Consider the following 21,721-nt stretch of genomic DNA (forward strand, 5'->3'; position numbering starts at 1 on the left):
AACAGAAATAATGGATTCGCTGCTGAGGCTGAGTCGCACATGTCAGCTCATATGTGAGTGGATCATTAATGCACGAACAGGTTTTCACTGACATGATCATCTAATGTCAAAACATCAGACTGCTTCCAAATCAGTCCTGCGATTTCCACTAAAAAACCTTAAACCACATCTAAACGATGACCATTTGCTGGTCATTTGCTTCATTAGTCACACAAATAAACAAAGATCAAACTATCAAACTGGTCAACATGAGGAGGATTTGTCCAATAAGGTCAGGAGTCACTACGGTTAAATGGGTTTAATACTATCTCTATGAATCATCAGTAAAACAATCATAAGACGGGGACAAAACCTTGGATGAAATCAAAGCTGAAAAGGCATCGCCATCATTTGTGAAGACATACATCTAGTTTTCATCTCATACTCAGATCAATACTGTCAAACACAGCACTCAGACAGACTAAGATCAAATCCACCCAGAAAATGACATTAAGGTGTAATAGTTTCTGTTGAGCTGTACTTTGCAGAAAGCAGATTGGAGTCATGAAAATGTATTGTTTTCAGAAAAACCAGGGCACGTCAGGAAGTATAAGGACTGTTTAACTGTATATGTTCATATGCATTTGGGCACAGATGGCTGTGACCAGGACGGATGGAGAAGGCTGGACGTGCACAACAGGAGCACATCTGGCTGCTACACACACTAATAAATGGACTCTGTGTGGGAAAGTGCATTTGTTTATTTTCTTACTTTCCATTTGCAGAAAATCACAGGTCGCCAAACGCTTCAATTTGTGTTTGTACAAAGCCGGATCGAAAAAACAGCTGCACATCACGCCTGCCTTCTCTCCTATCGGCACTCATGCTGTCTGAAAGTATGTATCTGCACAGAGGATGACTGACGCTTGGGACAGACTTTATTTTAGAGTTTAAGGCTGATGAGTAGAGCTTTTTAAATCTGTTAGCACTGACAGCTACTAAACACACATGCTTGTGCATTGCTGTTGGTCAGATTGTTCTACCTGGCTGAAATTATCACAAACATGAAATAATGTTAAATTTATTTTAAAAATATTACCAAATAATTAAAAAATACAGAAATGCTGAGTATTGCATAAAGTTTAAATAAAAATTAAACAAACAACTGGATCAAAGTGTGTGGTCGTTTATTATTATTATTATTATTTTTTTATTATTATTATTATTATTATTATAATAACTATGCATCAACTGTGACAGACATTATATATCAAATACGCAGGGCTGCACAGTTAAGATGCTGCATAATCATTTCCAGACAGTTGGCACAGTCTCAGTAACATTAGAGGGATGAACTGAACCCAAAGCAGCATTTCCTCAGCTATCGTTGACTGGACACAGGTGAACTTAGAGCTTAGAGGGAATACTTTGGTCTGAAGCAGCTGCGGTTTAACAATGCAGTAGCCTTTAACACTAGCAGGGGGCGAACAGGAGCCACATACGCAGCATCCCCAAGCACCTGCCCCCCTCCTCCTCCCCCAACCCCCCCTCCACGCTCACGCGTGCGCACACATTCCCTACGTTCTACCTCTCTGCCATGTGACGCACACAGTGAGAGGGAGAGAAATGTGATTTCGCTAGAAGGCCAGACAATTAGTGGCTGTTGTAGAAAGGCATGACACACATCTCGGCTGAGGGGGGAGAGCGGGGCTGACAGGGGGAGGCAGGCTCACGCACAGCAGAGGAGCGCTGAGAGATGAGAACCACGGCTTTTAATGCTCAATCGCCACCAAGACCGACGAGTCCGCGGATCATGTGACAGTGGAGCTGCTGAAGTTTTACTTCACTGTGTCCATTTTCACTCGTTTGTCATTCAAACATTACATGTGAATGATTTGAAGCACTTCATTTAAATTCAATTGCTGTGATTGTTGTAATTTTATTACACACACACACACACACACACACACACACACACACACACACACACACACACACACACTCGTATGGTAATGGTGTTGATGATACACCACCGTGCATCAATTTCCTGTGAGAGATGGAATCAGGTGATGTGTGAGTGCAAGTGATGCTCTTTTGTGTGTCTGTGTGTAACACGTACAGTAGGTGAGTGGTCAATACAGAAATTGTGAGTCTTTCATGTGTGAGGGCTCCTCGTACCCATAACCCTTCACATGCACAGGAAGCTGCTTGCACCCAGGCTCGGCCCCTGACGCAGCCTGGCCCTGCAGCGTCCTGTAGGTCTCCAACGTCTGTCAACGTGTTCAAAGTCCCCCGAACGACGACACCACTCAGACCACAGCTTAGTTTTTCCCATGAGTTTCTGGCCACTATAATTATCTCCTCCATGAACCCCCTTCGCTCCTTTACGTCTTGCCTCTATCTTGCTTAGGGCATCTCGGGAAAGGCTATGTGTGTGTGCGTTTATGGGTATCTTCATCGTTGGTGTGTGTGTGTGTGTGTGTGTGTGTGTGTGTGTGTGTGTGTGTGTGTGTGTGTGTGTGTGTGTGTGTGTGTTTATGGGTATCTTCATCGTTGGTGTGTGTGTGTGTGTGTGTGTGTGTGTGTGTGTGTGTGTGTGTGTGTGTGTGTGTGTGTGCGTTTATGGGTATCTTCATCGTTGGTGTGTGTGTGTGTGTGTGTGTGTGTGTGTGTTTATGGGTATCTTCATCGTTGGTGTGTGTGTGTGTCTGTGGGCTTAATTCTCTCAGCCCGCCTCAGTGAGCACCGAAACAGAGCGAGAGAGAGAGAGAGAGAGAGAGGGGGGGGGGGGCAGGGGAGGAACAGACATCCTCCAGCCACAGAGCACAGCTCCAGTCTGGGCATCCAGGAGCAGCTACCGCATCACAGCCCGTCTGCATCCCGTTCAGGATTAGACGCCCCGCGCCGTGACACGACCCAAGACATGCAAGCGTGCGTGTGCGCGCGTGTGCGTGTGTAGGAGTGTGTGCGTGTCCGTGGTCGGGCAAATAAACCTGCGGCATTGGACGGCTCCCCGCGGCGCGCACAGGGGCGCACGGACGGCAGAGGAGCGCGTGCGGCGGGTGGCATGGAGGAGAGGCGCGCGCGTGTTCCTTCACGGAGGCATGCCTGCGGGACGTGGCGTGTGACGGACGCGCAGGGACGCCGTGAGCTCGGGTGTTAGCAGGCAGCTGCGCACCGCGCCGCTCCCCCCCCCCATCCCCGCCCTCTCCGCCCTCCCCAGCGTCGGCGCTCGCCGCGCACCGGCCATTCGCTGAAACCGGGGACTCGGCTGCACACGCTCCGCCGCGCTCTCTACCGCTGGAGTCCTGCGCGGGGGATTCGGCACCGCCAGGTACGTGCGACGGCGACGGCGACGGCGAGGGGGTGGGCGTCTGCATGGTGAGGGAACCTTGACTGGCTGACTTCATCCTGTGCCTTCTTGTTGCTCTCGCCTCCCTCTGTGGCCCTGTCAGCGGATTAACGAAACCTTATTTGAGAATGACGGCATGCACGGCATCATCCATCGACGCAACCCGGGTGGGAAATTAAAGTAAATCTAAGGTCCTGGTGCTATTTCACCGCTTTATTGCAGTGCGCTCTGATACACACACTGTCGGGTCCACGTACGTCCCATTGCTCCCATTCTCACCTTTTCCCGTGTGTTTATTCATAGCGCACTACACGCACGCATGTGAGCACGGCTGCTGTCTCTCACTGGGCGAACGCGACGAGACCGGAGCTCACAGCGACGAGCGGAGCAGCGGTAACATTTTGATTTACGAGGGCAGACGAGCTGTTGAGATTTTGGCTGGTTTCCTACGGCTGCAGGCGGATGTTTCACCGCTGGGAAATACACGGGTTTGGAGGAAGGATGTGGATGTAGAACGTAGCCGAGGATGGGCGTGAGGGCAATCTGATCCAAGGATGCACCCCCCCCCCCCAACACACACACGCGCGCGCACTCCACGGGAGCCGCAAATGCACGCTTAAAAGCAATCATGCACGGACACATGCGTGGCCCACATGTGTGCGCACGCACGGCTGCACACGCGGACGCGCTGGCATGCACACACCCACATGTGCACTAATCCACAATCGGCCATAATCCGTAATCATGCGTTGGGAGACATGACGTAACACGAGCATCTCGCATCTATATGCGTCGCTCCGGAGCGTATTCCTCAGTCTCACTCGGAACAAGAGCATGAACGGCACATCACAGCATGCAGTAATTGCTCGCAGCATAATAACCTCCAATTGGCAGAGTTGCATTTTCATTAGGAGAAAGGAGCAGATGTACTATTGTGAGAAATAGGTTAGCGTGCCTCCAACTGACACTCTTTTTTTTATTAAAGGAGAGTGGCAGGGATTGTACAACTGGGGAATGGAGTGCTTCAGAGTGTTTCCGCTAATCAGACGCATTAAGAAAATAAGGGGACTTATGTCAGGGCCGGGGTATACTGAAGCCCAGCCTCAGATCAAAGGCAGTGGGTGTGGCTGAGGTGCTTCCCCTTCCTCTGGAGGGTTCTCCAGCCTGACTGGCAAGTGGGAGGGGCTCCAGCTGAAACTACAGGAATTCCCAGACTTTGTTTTGTAGTAGCCAGGAACTGATTTCCCAGTGTTCCCATTCATAATCGTAAAGGAAGCAGCTATTTTATATTATAGGCACAAGTTCCTGACTAGTACCGCTGGGAGGTTCGGTGCCTTGCTCAAAGGCACCTAGCCACCAAAGAAGGGAAGGGAAGAGTGAGAGGAGAAAACCCTGCAGACAGATCCACCAGAAATACAATACAAATATATGCTCTCTGTTAAACACAGTCAATATGTATTCGTGTATCTCTAGCGGCGCTCCGCAGCATGAGGGGATCAGCTTTTACAACACAAAGAAGGTGAACAACAGCACAGATGCTGCACATCTAGATAACGCAACATGTAATCTTATTCTGTCATGGCTTTGAATAAACGCTGCCATTTCATTTGCCGCGGCGCCCGCTCACACGGCCATGACTTTACAGATTGTTCGATCAAATTGATAAAACACATACACGTGGGACCAGATGATCTAGTTATCCGTCATCCTTTTCTCCTAATTCTTGCATCATTACGCTCTAATGGGACGATACGGGCCATACCTTGCGGGCATTATCAAGTAATTTGCATATCAACTCCAGCTCTGGAGGAGTGTAAATGCTCCATTTGTCAAACCTTAACATGCACATGTCAGGATGCTGGCTCTGTAAAGAGAGAGCAGGCTTCCTTGTTAGTAATCAGCCCTCATTAAACACCATTATACTTTTAGGGTGAGGTGTTGAGACAGAATGCGGCCACTGCTTTTGGTAAACCTGTGTCTACTACAGTAGACTGGCCCACATATCCACATACTGTACCTTCACATTGTGGCTGTGGCTCACTGTAGTACACTATAAATATTGCATCACAACTCCATTAATATAATTGGTTTGAATTAACCAGCTGTCATTAAGGATATGTTGTGTGCTGTATTGTATGATCCATAATGTTTGAGCCATTCAGCAAAATGAAACTTGAAATGAATGTTTGTGCTGGTTAGAGACTTTCTTAAATGGGCAACCTGACAAACTGCATATGAAAAACTGAACACACGCCTTCTTGAGGCCAGATAGATTTTTGTGTAATGAAGAACAGGGCAGAGTAGAGAACACAATCTGGATTAATTAGCAAATGAGTGTGCAGTTCAATTGAACTTTACACTTAAAGCTATAAAGACTTTCCTGTTAGTTCTTTCCTCAGTGCCTATTCCAGAACAACAAATTCATCAACCGTACAAGTAAATGAGGACTTACAATTCCACATGCTTAATAATCAGTAACCAACCGATAATTAATGAATGAGTAATTATGATGCTAGAATTAGAAGCCTTTTGCATAGTCTAAGGGACTGTTCCTGGACTCACCCACGCAGCTCCCCTGCTGTGCGTGCACCACATGCAAGCCTGCCTCCTGCAAAGGGCAACAGAAGTTTGTTCGATCACACAGAAAGAGCAACTGAATGTGGGGACGTCTCAGCGTTGCTGACCCACTAGGGCTGCAGCAGAGCCGAGGGAGAACCTCTCAGCTGCCGTGACCTACAAACCAACTCGACCGGCTTAAGAACCATATCCTCAAACCACTGTCTTGCAAAGGGCAACACCACGCTCACCGAAAAAAGACTCTAAGTCTGAAGCCGAAGCGAATGTAGGATGATTTGCATACTTGCTGTTTAATGACTATGTCATATTGGCAGTTGATATTCTTTTCTATTCGGTTCTTTAATTTAGTGTTTCTCTAATCTGCTGTTGGTATCTCCCATATGCCACATTCATTCACATGATGTATTCCTTTCAGTTTCATTTCATCTTGCTCATTGACTGCATATGAAAAATAATCCTCACCCTGTATATCCATTTAAATATCTGTATTCATTGCCCATATTTCATGCAACTTAATTCAGACTGTGTTGTATATATTGAATATTTAAACTGTATTATACCGTCACTGTAGGTTCTACTTTCTGCACTCATGTAAAAATACTACTGAATGAAAAAACAACTAATATTGATTTCGACAACTTGTTGTTCAGTAGTTTGTTCAAAAACACAGGAGTTTAACATATACTGTAGTAAATGATAGATTCCAGTGGTATCTGTAAATAAAACACATTTACTTGATTCCCTAAAGCTTAAAACCGTTGATTGCTAACACATTAACATACATGTCTGTTGAAGGTTTCACCTCCTCATCAATGCACATACTGTATGAGTTAAGGATGTGGACTAAACATGTCAGTGTCAGTGTCAGGACATGTTAAAACAATATATGATGTGATTTATTTATTGGAGGACAGTTTTAGGTCATGGCCCATCAGCTACAAAAGGCTGATCTTGGCTTTATGCCATTTGTCAAGAGACCTCATACAATATTACATATAAAACATACATACATTTTTACGTCTTTAAAAAATTGAAGGACTGTTAATAACAAAAATACTTCTTGAGTTTTCCTCAAACCTGATCCCAAGAAGTTCCCAAATAATCAAGCTCCTCTATTCATTTTTCATGCAGTTCTAACAACTTTCGCAACTTCAATTAGCAAATGTTGGTCCTTCTTCATAGACTGGCAATAACAGCTATCTGTGATGCTGCGTTTCACAGCTCATTTAAAGTAAGCATGTCTCTGTGGTCATGAGACTGTAGACAAATCAAGCTCTAAATCCCAGAACTAATGTGCAGCAGCTGTTGGTTCCTCTGCACAACAAACGTCTCTCTTTTGACTCAGTTGGAAAGTTGCACTCTATTAAAACACAAGCACACACACTTTTCACAGCCACTACAAACTGTTGAAGGTTCAACAGTATGCTGGGTCTCGGGTCTCTTCCCCACAGGCCTGTGGAAAACCAACAGGAAAAAAGTTTAGCCTATACATTAGGTTTGAATGTTACACAGGTTCTTTAGAGTCAACATAATTATTTATGATAGACAGTCACTGCTGAAGTATGACCATGGTTTATCTGCTGTGTATTGTGTCCTACAGTTGTGATGGCAGTAATGTAGCACTGAAGCAATTAGAATAATTGGCTCTCTCATGCTGTACAAGCTGGATACATTGGATACATTGATGGAACCAGTGGGTCCACCGACCTTGACTGACACAGTACACAAACACAGCACACGCCACACATAAATAATTACGCAAGCTGTACATTGTATCGATTATCGAACATTTTCACAAGTCCACGTGAACGACATTACTTGTATTCACTGCCTTTTCTTTTCTCTCACGCTGGGAGAGATTATTAGCAGATAATGACCAATGATGCATAAAATTACCCGATAGTTTCGAAATTGCACTTGCATGTGTTTTTTGGAACTGCAAAATGATCGCTGTTTAGGATTATATGTGATTGCAACCATAGTCTGAAAGTATCTTTTTGTCTTCCACAGAGATGTTCCATTTTGGGAGGAAGGACACTGGATTCAAAAGTATTACTGATTCTCTACATGGACTGTGGTTTTAGTTATTGCGAGCTGTGCCGTCACTGTCAAGAACAGGCTGATTGTGCTTGGCTTACTACAGCTGTATTATCGGACAACCTCTTCTTTCACTACATGATAAAAAAAGTCCACTGGATTGCCATCCATGGTTCCTGCCCTAATCAAGACTATATCATCTTACATTGAAAAGATTTGCAAAGGAATGTTTACAAAGAAATTGGCAAACCCAATAAAGAAGAAAGAGAGAAGCGAAAATAAAGATCCTAAATTAACCACTGATTTGCAAGCACACAATCTAACTCTCTCTACAACACTGAAGACTACAGTTAAAAAGATTTCCAAATGCTCTTCGGCACGTAACATATCGCTTGAAGAAGACAACGGAAAGAACGACTGCTCATCTCTGTCACCCACCTTCAGTTATCGTGTAGCTATAGCAAATGGACTGCCGAAAAACTCTCTATTTTTGAATAACAATGAAAGTATTTTTCCTGACGTACTTTCAATTGACAGTAGTTACTCTGACTCCTTAAGTGAGACAAAACCTGTCCGGAGACTGGATGAGCATAAATCACACACCATGCCAGTACGACGAAACAGGAAGAGCCTCATCAGTTTGGCTCCCTCTGATGGCAGTTCTGAGGGTGAACGAGTGGAACGTTCCAGTCTACATACACTTAGGTTGGGTGCTCTTCGCAAGTTAAGAAAATGGAAAAAGAGTCAAGAATGTGTCTCTTCGGACTCCGAGGTCAGCAACTGGAGGAAGACACTAGGTATTCGTAGCAAGTCTTTGGACCGTGCTGGACGCCAGCAAAAGAGCTCTACCTTGGAGCCTGGCTCCTCCTCCACAGGTTGCATTAGTCAGACCCAGGATGTTATGGAGATGATCTTTAAGGAGCTTCAAGGGATCAGCCAGATAGAAACAGAACTGTCCGAGCTGCGTGGTCATGTAAATGCCCTAAAAAGCTCCATTGATGAAATCTCCAGCAGTGTGGAAGTAGTTCAGAGTGAGATTGAGCAGCTGCGCTCAGGCTTTGTACAGTCTAGAAGGGAAACACGTGACATCCATGACTACATTAAACAAATTAGTCATCAGGCCAATAATTCAACTTTGCGTTTCCTCAACGTTCCTGAAGAAAGGTCAGAGAAAACAGAAAGTCTAATATACAAGATACTGAAAGACAAAATGGGTTTCATTGATGCCCATAAAATAATAAAAATTGAGCTTGCTCATAGGTTAGGGCAGCAAAGAGAATGTTCTAATGCAAAACCCCGCCCCATTATTGTTATTTTTGCAACACCCCAAGATAGAGATATGGTCTTGAAAAAATGCTACAAACTCAAAGGGACAGGAATTACAGTGTCTACCGATAGTTTAACCCATGACGGAAAAGAGAGAAAAGACAAAACAATATCTTCCTCCCAAACATATGAAAGCATGGACATAAAGGTCTCAGGAAAGGAGTGTAAAGTAGTGGAAAGTGATGATTGGGACTCAATGGACAGTGACAAAGAATTGGATGAATTAAGCAGAAATAAATATGCAATGGTGATTTCAAAACCTGTTCACAAGAGCAAATCAGAGAAGAGGCGATCCCATGACCACAGCAGAGCAGGAGAGGAACCAGGCTACTCAGGGGCAGTTCACTATGCTGATGACTCTTACTATGATGCAGACAAGCATGCCAAGGCTTACTACTCAGATTTGACCCCTGGTTGGCTGTCCCAGAGTGACTACTCTACTCCTAAACTTAGCCGCTCTGAGTCTGACTGCTCAAAACTTTGCCAGTCATACTCTGAAGACTTTTCAGAGAATCAATACTTTACACGAGCTAATGGTTGCTCTTTGCTGTCTTCTTCAGACCAAGAGCTATGGCAGAGAAAACAAGAAGACATGGCCTCCTCATGGTACGCTAGTCCCAGTCATGCACTCAGCCATGAAAATCAAACCTACGAACATAATGAGGTTGAAACAACAGAGACTGTTGATAGCGGTGTCAGCAATGGCCTTGTCTGTGCGTCTGGGGATAGAAGCCACTACAGTGGCTCCCAGGTTTCTCTACAAGGTGATCTGTCACCCTGGAAAGACTGGCATCATCTGGAGCAGGGTGCTGACTCTGGGCTGGAAGCCTCCATAGAAGTTAGTAGTCCCTTTGACCCATCAACTATTCCTGGTTTTCCAGAGAACATCACTAAATGTCAGGAGGTTGACTTACAATTTGAAGGGGACGAGGAATTCATGATGCTAGACAGGGAATCTTCTTTACCGCCCATAACCACCCACATCATTCCTCCCCTTTCGGAGCGAGAGTCTGTTATGAAAACATCTACTCGGCAGTCTAAAGAAGGTAGTAAGGTTACAACAAAAGAAAGCACTAAAGTATCACCTAAAGATGCCCCTAAACCTGCTGCTAAAGTAACACATAAACAAACTAAAGCAACTCCTAAAGAAGAACCAACCAAAATATTGCCAAAGGAAAGTCCCAAGGTATCAGCTAAAGTTACACCGAAAGTGACTTCTAAAACAGCTCCTAAAGAGTCATCTAAAGAAATACAGAAACCAGCAGCTAAAGAATCCTATCAAGTGCTGCCTAAAGACAGTCCTAAACTAATATCTAGAGATCTTACAAAACCCCCAGTTAAAGAGGCATCTAAAGTAACTTCTAAAGTAGCTCATAATGAGCCTGCTGCTATAGTCTCTCCCAAGATGATCCCAAAAGAGAGCCCCATATTGACTCCAAAACAAAGTCCAAAAGATTCACCTAAAGATAGTCCGAAAATAACACCAATCGAGAGCCCTGTGTCAACCCCCAAAGAGTCTCCTAAAGACTCCCCTAAAATCATTGGTAAAGAACCTCCAAGAGTTGCATCTAAAGATGGTTTGAAAGTTTGTGCTAAAGAGGTTACAGATGAAACTGCAAAACAACCAGCAAAAGAAGTCCCCAACGAGATGCCTAAAGTAGTATCGAAGCAGACTAGTAAAGCAGTCACTAAAGAAGTTCCTAAAATTCCAACTAAAGAAGGTCCAAAGGCAACCTCTAAAGAGAGTGCCAAAGTTTCCCCAAAAGATACCCCAGTAGAAGCTGCAAAAGTACCAGCTAAAGTAGCACCTAAGGAAACCCAAAAAACAGTTCCTAAAGAGAAATTTCCTGAACTTGATGTCAATCATAGTTTTCACCAGACTCAGAGCAAGTCTACAAGCATGTACCGCAGTCAGAGTGAGATTCGAACAGAGAAAGTTGAAGAGGTCCCCAAGTCTTGGAGCAGTCGGCTCAGTATAGATCTGAGTGAGAAATCTTTTGGGTTTGGCTTCGGCTCTACACTGCAGAGAGCTAAGTCAGCTCTGGAAGTGGTTTGGAAATCTGGCTCTCAGAATACCCCGGCTCCTCCTGAGGAGCCTACAAACTCCTCCTCATCATTTATGGGGCGTTTCCGCACTCTGTCCACCTCTACAGCAAATAACTCCAATACAGACTCAGAACTCCACACTGAGCCGGTCTTCTACAAGGCAGAGGAAGCAAAAACGACCACAGAAGCAGAGGCTGGGGACCAATCGGTGGATGGCGAAACCCATTATGTCGAAGTGATGGAACAGGTACTGGCAAACTTGGAGCACAGAACTAATGCTAATGAAACAGATGAGCCTGCACAGGAGTGTGAGACTTCTCAGGATTATGATGTGTCTGATGTCATTGATGCTTCTCAAGACAATGATGGCGCTCAAGATCTTGAGGCCTCAAATGATTCTGAAGCCACAGAAGAGTATGAAGCAAGTAAAGAGCCTTGTGTTCTTGAGTATGACTGCAGTTTGGATGAGCAGTATGATGAAGAGTACAGTGAGGACTACGAAACACAACTTACTGGGGACACTGCTGAGTACGATGCAATGGTGGAGTATGTAGATGTAGAGGAACCAGATGAGACAGAGGACAATGATGTGACAGAGGAAATGGAAGAGGGCGATGAGGAATTAGAGGAGGTAGAGGAGATAATAGAGGAGGTCGCTGATGTGACTGAAAAAGTGGAGCAACAGCAGGAGGATGAAAACAAAAATGTTCCAGAGGAGAAGCCCATAGAGACCCCACCCAAGAAACGTGTTCGACCCACATTTAAGGAGGCAGCGCTAAGGGCCTACAGGAAACAGATGGCTGAACTGGAGCAGCAGATCCTGGCAGGAGGTACAAGTTTTCGTTTGTTTATTTTGTCACAGTGTCACTTTCATTTATTGTTGATAGACAGCTTTACATTGTCAATCAGCACTTGCTGTGTTTTAACATTTACTATTTAAGTAAAGGTAACTACTTGCTCGGAAATTGAAACAAATAAAACAGTAGTAAATCATCAAGAAAGAAACTGTGTGGCTGATTGTCACGTAGTGTAGGCTTTGTATTTGAGTTGATTTGCTGTACAGTATTAGTAGTTATACAGTACATGTATGCCCTAACTAATGGGAACAAAGACCGAGATTTAAAACCCCTAGGTTACTGTTGGATTAATGGGAACTTTCCACATTTACATGAAATATGTTTCCTTGGCTAAATTATGTATGACTAGGTGCGAAAAACAAAGAGGAGACTCTCTCTGAACGCGGCATTGTTATTGGTGCAATTTAAAAAATTTTAATTCTTATGAAAGAGTACTACTGTATATCAATTGTAGCAAAAATGGCTGAAGGTAACAGTAGCAAATGTGTTTTTGTAGGTTTTATCATATATCATCAAAATGTAATAGACCTTAAATTTTGGGCTCTGAAACTACCATCATTTTTTGGAAAGAATGAAAGCGAACCTGTCACTGTGGTAACAGACCATTTAATCAAATGAGAAAGTATTTTCCAGACTGACTCATCACATGTCTCAGAGACGTTTGCACAAAGCTGCTTTTTTAACATATTTATTCTACACATGGAGTTTAATTGTAATTTTGTATTATGCTTTTGTTTCACTGCTGCAGTTGCAAAACAAATGGGTTAATGCTTACTTGAGCAGGATGCATTTAACAATCAACATGTGTTTATAAATAGACAGTTTCACTGAAGGACATGCAGTCTTTCAACTGGAATGACATGAATCCAGGAAAATTCCCCTATTCTTAAAGTGAAAAAAGATCTTGACCTACATACGGCATAAAGCTACTACTCTGATACTCATGGTGAAGCAGTTCTCGTAGAATTGGAATACGGCCAACTTATACAGCCAGTATGTCATCATTTTTTGAGTGGCCACATGTAAGCAAATATATGTGCAAACCGTGAGATCTTCATTGTGTCTATTATATGGTTGTAAGTGGTCTAGGCCTAGCAGCCGTATAATGTAAACTTCATCTGACACTAGTGTGCAAATATAAACACCATACGATCAGTCATATTCATGTAGATCTTTCCTATTGACAGGTTTTAGTTTTAATATCTCCAATAACAAGTATTTTTGTACTGCAATGCTGTGTAGTGTTATTACTATTTTGCTGAGCTACGAAGCAAAGTGATTCAGGAGAGATCTGACAGACTCATTGACCTATTGACTGGTTCTTAAATTGTGCATGTGCAAGGTGAGGCTGGAGAGCAAAAAGCCTATTACTCTAGGCAAACATGGCCAAACACACAGTTCTACATATAACTATGGGTAAAAGGAAGACTATGGTTACTACGGTGGATCAAAATGGCCACTGGCCACAAGGCATGCTGCAAACAGACGTTATCCAGACCGCACGGCTATGACGTCCAGAAAATCCGTGAGACTAGGACATAAATTAATGGCATGAGAATGAACACATAACTAGATTGGCGTGGCATGGTTTGAGCATGAGATCAATAAACCAGAAATCCAGGCATGTAATCACTAAACATGGAGTCCAGAGTCTTACTAGGCAGACTAGACAAAATGTGAGATCAGGACTTACATTGAATGTCCACAGTTGGCAGCTTGACTTCCGTTCTAGGCTTGAAAGGTGCCAAGAGACTGTTGTGGTGTGGTAGCAGGCGATCTTGACTCTGTGGCTTGAGACATGGCATGAGAGCAGACAGACTGGTAAAGCCGGGGCAATAATTCTTATAACACATTATACAGGAACAACTATTTTATTCATTCCTAAACAAAGATGATAGAAGTATACTGTATGTCTTACCTAAGGCTTTTTGTAAATTTGGGACCATTTGTGTATCTGTCTTAATGACGCCCCAGATGGAGAGAGAGTCATAGTTTGGAGCAGACACGTGCATACACTACAGTACATTCCCCTCATTAGCTTCATGCCATCACCTCTTGTAGTTGATGCGTGCTCATCATGCCTGTGCTCTGAAGCATGCTGTCTGGTCTGTGTGGGAGCTCTGAGGGGAGTCTCAGCAGTACTGCCACTCCTGCCTGGCCTGTCTTCAACTGGCTACAGCAGCGTCTGTATTCAAATGCTAATTCACACTCCCAAGGGCATTCTGTAACCAGGTCAGCCTTGCTTGGAATATTTATAGAGGTCTGATGCTAGTGAAGTTTGCTGCTTGCTCCTGGGGGAGCAAAGGAGGTAGACCCTCTTTATGCTTAGTGCACCATTTCTTAAGAATGTGAACTGTAGATATGGAAAATGCAGATGCTGGTTAGGAAGAGTCTCTGTTGTTATTCTAGGTGATACCCGGCTATTTACTGCACTGAGTGATTCAATATTGTTATTTTCATCCTATTGCTCTAAACAAGAAAGGCCTCTTTCCCACGGTTCACCTCACAACTAGGACAGTAGGCAATATTTGACCTTTGACCCTCAGAGCCACCTAAAATACCCCTCGATGAATGCAATGGTGTCACATTATCTTCACTTTAGAAGATTAAGAATATTGTGTTTATTTGTAAACAAACATATTTATTGGATTGAATGAAAACTATTAACACCTCTTTGTTAAAGCATGTTTTTTTAAATTTACATACACATACAAACTCAGATGGCACTTTATTAATACAGAACATCAAGTAATAAAGTGCAACAGAGCAACCTTGTTCACAAATAAGAAGGTGTTTCAGGCGCTGATTTAATTTAAAGGCTGTAGTTTGTGCTGCTGTTGAACTGCACTGCATTATACCAAGAGCTTTTGATTTATTTAGCTCGGCCTCATTGAAAGTGGGATGCACAAAATATATTTAAAAAAATCTGACAGTAAAACGATTCTGTGCTCTACAATTCAGCTTCAGATAATTATACAGCTGAATAAACACCTCTCTAAAATAGTTTCAATGATAACTCAGTATTGACTTGCTGCAGAATTGATCGTCTGCATTAGTTTTAGCCCTGAATACCCGATCAAGTGTCAGCTCAGCGCACTGTTATTAATGGGTTTTCTTGAAAGTTAGGAAATACTCAGGCCATGAGGCGCCGTTGTGAGTCATCAGAAGGACACGCAGTGAACACAGTGGCAGCACATGCACGTGGGACGGCAGCGCTTCTGTTATGTGAAGCCTGGAGTGCCGCCACACATCACGACCCACCTATTCATTTTCTCATTTTCTGAATGCGATTTGCTAAATTATGAAAATGCGCTGTTTATAACTGGCATCAGACAGTCGCATCCCCCCGATTATACTAGACTTTAGTAGTTGTACAGGTTCAGTTACTGTACCTTCTCAGCCGGCGCTTAGGCCACTGCGTCCGCCCAGGAACGTCCTGCAGCCGGTGGTTCTGCTGGAGAAACAGAAACAAACGTTCTAAAACCCAAAGGGTATTTTTGTGCACCTTCCAACAAACAAGTAGGTATCTGGCTAACTATGTAAGTCCCGCAGCGGGCGTAACAGGGGCTACAGTAGCTAGGTTAGCTAGGTTAGCTAGGTTAGCTAACGTTAGCTGGAAGCTGCTCAACAAACGGCTACGTCGCTCTGCGCTTTTCATAATAATAATAATACCTGTATATATGACCGGTGGACAATAACATTGAGCAACATAAAGAGCATCAACCTCTTTACAGAACTGGGACTTGGTGACAGATGTAACGTTAACGAATGAGTACGTTACATTTAGTGACAGGAAGTTCCGGAAGTCAGTTCTCGCAGTCCTCACGTTCCATATACATGTACTCACACACAGGTATGTATATGTAACTAGAACACAGACACAGACTTTTTTCCTCTCTTATAGACCAACAACAATAACAATACAGAAACAATTACCAGGTAACAGTAATAAACAACAAAACATATTGACCTCAAATACAATGCAACATATTCAGACTTTTACCTGTTATTCTAGTAGTTTAGGTGGATAAGTCAAATCTCAATGGTGTCTCCATAACGTATTACTGTACATTACATTACATTCATAGTGTTTTTTTTGTTGCAATTTACCTTATTGCCCTCACACACTGACATGAATAAATAAATATTTATTAATTGCTGCTGCGCAAGCAGAGCAGCACAGGAAAAGATTCATGTATGAGAGAGATTGAAACATTAGCATTCTATAGTGTATGTATTCATGTTCATGTACAGTATATGACAATATAGCTTTGTCAACAATATTTTCCCACATCCTTCAAGGGTATCTGCCTTTTCATATCATTACATTTAGTTTGGTTTATTTACAATGTTTTGGAGTCCTTATGGGGTTACGTACATTCATTGTGCTGTATTTTACAGTCCTACTACTGTTGGCCCCAGCATTTCTTACAGCTTTGGTTTTCATCTTGTTGTGGCTTTGGTTCTGTCTACTGACATGCTGCACATGCTGCAGATATAAGTGATACTATCTGATATTAATGTCATATTGGTGCGTCCCTCAGCTAAATACATAATCTTAAAAATCCTAACTGATTATATTCCCACCAGTTGCCCTTTTGCCTACTAGGACTCGACTTCACTCTCCCTCATGTTTGTCTTTCAACGGCCCTGCTGCCACTGCCATCTGGACCTCCTACTGTATGTTAAGCAGCATTGCTATTATAAAACCATTGCCAAAAATCTCTGTTTACTTCCTGCGTTATGAATCCTCACTCTGCTATGATTGTTGTTTTCTTTGCACACGTGCCACCTATGGGTTACCTCAATTTTTTTAATTCTAAATTTGACTTGGAAATGTCAGACTGAACTGCTTCATTTTTATTCAACTGTAAATCTTCTACATGTTTTGCAGAAGGCTGCAAAAAAATAGCGTTGAGGTTGTGCGCTGACTAAAGTGCAGTATGTGGGCACATATGAACTTGTGGTTTGTCAATAGATAGAATGGAATAAAAATCTAAATTAGTAATTGAATACATTTTAAGACCTGCTCTGAATTAGCATAGATGTTTAGGATTTGGGTTTTAATCTGAGCCAGATGCAGTTTCAGTAGAAGTAGTAGTAAAAAGGGGTTTCACCCTAATAGATTAATTCTGATTTCCTGTATTTTTTAGATCCAGGACACAAACATGCTGTAATCACCATTATGTTTATGTTTTTATCTCTCTCTACAAAAACCTTGTTCCTGTGTATATAGCAGTAGAGGACAGTTCTACTATGAGTGAAGTGCTCCACTAACCTCTGATCTCTGTATGAAGTGACCCTTAATCTCAGCACTGAAATGCAGGATTTACTGCTAGTGTTGCTACCTCGACAATGCCCAAAGCAAACATCACTTTTCATTTGGCCTCACAGGTTTAATGTGAAATATAGTTTGTAATAGAAGACCTTGCTGCACCTGCTAGCCTACCTTTATATAGGGATGCTGTAGACCTGCTGGCTTTGTCTTCTCTGTTCGCTTTATGTGTGAGGTTTCCCTTATATTACAATGCTGTGTAAAAATTGCCATGTTTAAAACAAATATCTGATAAAAACAAACAAACAAAGAAACAAACAAGCTGGGTAATAGCTGTTTTTTAAACAAAGAAACAAGTATTGCCGCCAATGTATTTCATATTTTTTTATTCACAAAATCTTACAGGGTGAAAATAGCTTCATACATTGTATTTCTGTTACCTGAACAGCATTATTCACAAGTACCTGCATGAGGACTTCTCATCATGAAACAACATACGCTTATTGTGAACAGTAATGGCTTTATAATGTACTCTGGGTAATGGCAACTGCAAAATACTGATTTTATTATTTTAATGGGTATCATTTATGTGAATAATCAACAGTAGTTTCCAATCTTCAAGCAAACAGCAAAAACTAATAGATGAAATTAAAGAAAATCTAAACATATTTTTTTCAGTATTATTGTCATAAGTGCATGTCAACATGATACAGAGTATCATGTTGTTTTAATCAGAGCAGCAATTTGAGCTTTCGCTTGTGAACAGCTGTTTTCTGTTTGTAGCACATTAGATCATGATTATGCTGCCATTTATCACCCATGGATCAATAGCACAGTAATTACACCACTGCAGTCCCGCTTGTTTAAAGGCTTTGCCCTCTTGCAGTTCCTCTCTAAAATGGCAATATGAGCAACCACTTATGCTTAACTAATGTTCCATATCTATAGTGCTATGAGTGTTAACTGGTTATGTCATCAATCAAGGGCATCATTTTTTAATTTGTGCAGCATTTACTTAAAATATAGTTTGTGAAATGTTGTTCACATTGGACCTTTTACTAACTGCTTCTCTTAACATATCTACCGTACGTGGTGTTTCCCTCTGTATAGTTGTTTTCCCTCAGGAGCATGTTGAACATATATTCTTCAGCAAAATAGAATTGTGTGTAACTGTGTTGAGCTTTCTAACTCTCTGGCCTCCTGTCGTTTCCTTCTTTCAGACACCAGTGCTTTGGATTCTCAGGTTTTAAATCATTGTTTTCAGTGTTTATATGACTCATGGTGATTTCCTTGCATGTGCGTGCATGTTTTGTCTGTGTTTGAGTACAGTACTGTACTGTGGTGTCAGGGTAAATTTGTGAGTCTGTTTTTGTGTAGATGACTGCAGCTAATATTTGGAGGTATGAAGTGAAATGCATCATGTGTCTTTAAACCATCTCGCTGTCACGTCGTGCTTGTTGTCCTTTTATTGCTCTCTTTGCAGAAAATGATTTGTGCTTCAAACTGGACCTTTTGGTCAGTGAAGAGGCAGCGTTACACAATAGGCAAATCTGGCCTGAAGCACCAAGAGCGGCAAAACTCTCAGTCTTGAGCCCACAAATTACATTGATGTGGAATAATTTCATCTATTGCCTGTGGTGCTTCCCTCTCTTCTTTTTGTGCTGTACCCATCCATTCCTATCATTTATCTCCCCCTGTGTGACCTCAAATTGTATTTATTTGTTTATTTGTTCAATTGTATTATGTTCCTAAGTACATTTTGTGGAAATGCTTTAGTTCTAGCTTTGCTCTTGTTATCTTTGCGTTTATTTGTGTGCGCTTAGCATTCTTGTTTCACATCTTGTATTTCTTTTGTTTGCAGCCTTGCAGTATATTGGATCCCAAAGTGCTCGGCTTGCAGTCTGGAGGGTGAGTGCTAGCTCATTTCCTGTTTTGCTTCACAATTACACAAATCTGAGCTGCTGTTGTGCTTTGTACCCCCATGCTGGGACAGATGTAGCGTATGTGCGTGTTCTCTGGCAGGCAGCCTCAATTAAGAGATCATGCTCCCTCCTTTCTGATACACCACTGAGACAAAATGAATATTCAAAATGCTTGATGCCCTAAAAACAAAGAAAAAACATCTGCAAAGGAACAACGATTGCAATACTTGCATTTGTTCATAACTCAACTTTTGTCTTGTGCAATTAGGATAAGGATTGCTCATAATCATATTTACCCTCCATTACACCAGATCACACCATGACTATGCAGTTTATATAGTCATAACTATCTCCACCATGCAGTGTGCATGAAAGGAGCAAGAGCCTAGGGCCCTCGGGGTCTTTGCAGCTCGTCAAGTATCTTTAGGGTCATATCACTGATGTCGCTGAAAGGGCTGATAGAAAAGCTTGAGGAACTTTATCTGTGTGGAGGCATTGGGGCCTTGATGTCAATGTTGAGGTCATTAGAGAGGCTTTGAGTGACAGTTGAGGTGATGCCACGAAAAGCCTTACGGGAATGGAGCAAGACTGGTGGGAAAGCAGTGAGGGAGCTTTGGAGTGTTCACAAGGGAGGGATGATGAGGGGATGAAGGAGAAAGTGGGCAGAACTACTTATAGGATTTGATTTTCTGTATTCATTGTGGGTAATATAAGCCAGCAGTTGGTATAATACAGTAAGTATCAATGAAATTCTTACCTCAGTGGGAACAGTCAGGGTTGGAGTCTGCTCGTGTGCAGGTGGTCAGCGCCCTGTGACATGCGGAGGAAGGGGTGAAACAGATTTGGTGGGAGGCATGATCTATTGTGCTTGCAAGCTGTGTAAATCAAGGCCTCTCTTCTAGTAATGTCTCTCCCAGCATGGCATTATTATGATATTAATACACCCTAAATTTGTCTGCTTCTCCAGGACTGGCAGTATTCTTTATGGTATTGACAGCATGCCAGATTTACGACGCAAAAGGACAGTGCCACTTGTCCGAGACCTGGTGAGTCATCTGCTTCAACAAGGTTATGTGTGATTTATGTTCAGGCCATCTGAGTGACCCCCTGTTGCACCAAACTGGTGGAAAACATGATAAAGCTGATGCTCATTCCTTATCATAATAACCATGCTATAATAACAGCTAAAATCATCAAGACTGGTTAGTAAACCAATATGTACAGCCCTCATAGTTTGTAACACAGTTGAGGTAATTGAAAATATTTACTGTACCTCATATTCTGTATGTAGACCTGTTATGCAAAGAGAAACTTATGCTAAACAATCACATAAACTTTCATTATGGTAAAATAGTCTCTAAGATGTTGATTGGTGATAAAAGGAGCCACTTAAAATTCTAGCGATATACTGTAAATTTAACCTTAGCTATAAGTGTAGGATTTGATTAATCACTCCAGAGAGGTGTTGGAGATGTTGCACCACAGCGATGATGCTTCCCAATAGTTTTTATTGCATCATAATGTGTCATAACATATCCCACAGAGGCCTTTTGCAGTCCAGTCCACTTTAGCACTGTGCCACATGGTTAGTCATTATGCAAGACAGACAACAGGCTGTCATGATGCCAGTAGGATTCCTGTCTGTTTCTAAGTGTTTGTCCAGTATGGTCTGCACAGTATCCGTCTTGTGTTTGCTTGTTTTTCATCTTCATGTTTTTAGTCAGAACAGGCGACGTGTTACCACAGCTCGATAAAATGAAGTGTTGTTTACAGTTTTACTCTTTACAATACAAATAAGCATTTAATGCAAATGATAATGCAGCTTGATGTCATACACATAGATGCTGATGAATGTTTATATCACAGTGAACAACATGAGTTGATGCTGTATTTGTCCATATCTCTCATGAAATTATTAACCAACAATGTCTTGGTAAGTATGGGTTGTTGTTTTCAATTTATCAATTTATTCAGATTTTGCGTGAATATCTACCATTCCTACATAGACCCATAACAGCTATGGGTGATATTTTTCAGTGAGTTGTCAGATTTCAGCCTTGCCGATGCATGACCATGTTTCTTGCTTCTTTTTGTCGCTCGGCAGGTTTTGGAAAATTGTACTTAACTTGAAATGGTGACAACTCAACCCAAAAATATATCCAGGAGACTTCATTGACTTCTGATTTAACTGTGTGGGGCTTTTAAATCATGTAAAAGTGACACAGATTAAGCCTTTTACACGTGGGATGAAGTCAGTCGTCAGCGATCTAATTGGTCCCTTTTCATGCCTCTCCTTTGTCAGTGTCCTCCCATTTGCTGTGTGATTGCTTCAGGGCAGCAGACAGCAGGG

General features: G+C 42.4%; 1 protein-coding gene across 8 annotated transcripts in view; it reads left to right on the forward strand.

The window, feature by feature from the left end:
- The first annotated feature begins 2,792 nt into the window (after positions 1 to 2,792).
- The window catches only part of LOC114852451 (protein unc-13 homolog C-like), a 68,276-nt gene continuing 49,347 nt past the window's right edge, over positions 2,793 to 21,721 (forward strand). For 3 of the 8 annotated variants that reach the window (XM_029144839.3, XM_029144838.3, XM_055507625.1), the window contains exons 1-5: positions 2,793 to 3,313; positions 7,919 to 12,147; positions 18,670 to 18,692; positions 19,311 to 19,357; positions 20,339 to 20,417. In XM_029144839.3, the coding sequence (XP_029000672.1) occupies positions 8,115 to 12,147; positions 18,670 to 18,692; positions 19,311 to 19,357; positions 20,339 to 20,417 (4,182 nt within the window). In that variant the 5' untranslated portion in view covers positions 2,793 to 3,313; positions 7,919 to 8,114. Of the gene's footprint in view, positions 3,361 to 3,387; positions 3,499 to 7,918; positions 12,148 to 15,569; positions 15,694 to 18,669; positions 18,693 to 19,067; positions 19,087 to 19,310; positions 19,358 to 20,338; positions 20,418 to 21,721 lie in introns of those variants that run through there. The other 5 variants (XM_055507623.1, XM_055507624.1, XM_055507628.1 and 2 more) reach the window with 5 other exon arrangements.

This window comes from Betta splendens, chromosome 3 (assembly GCF_900634795.4).
Source record: "Betta splendens chromosome 3, fBetSpl5.4, whole genome shotgun sequence".
NCBI lineage: Eukaryota > Metazoa > Chordata > Actinopteri > Anabantiformes > Osphronemidae > Betta > Betta splendens.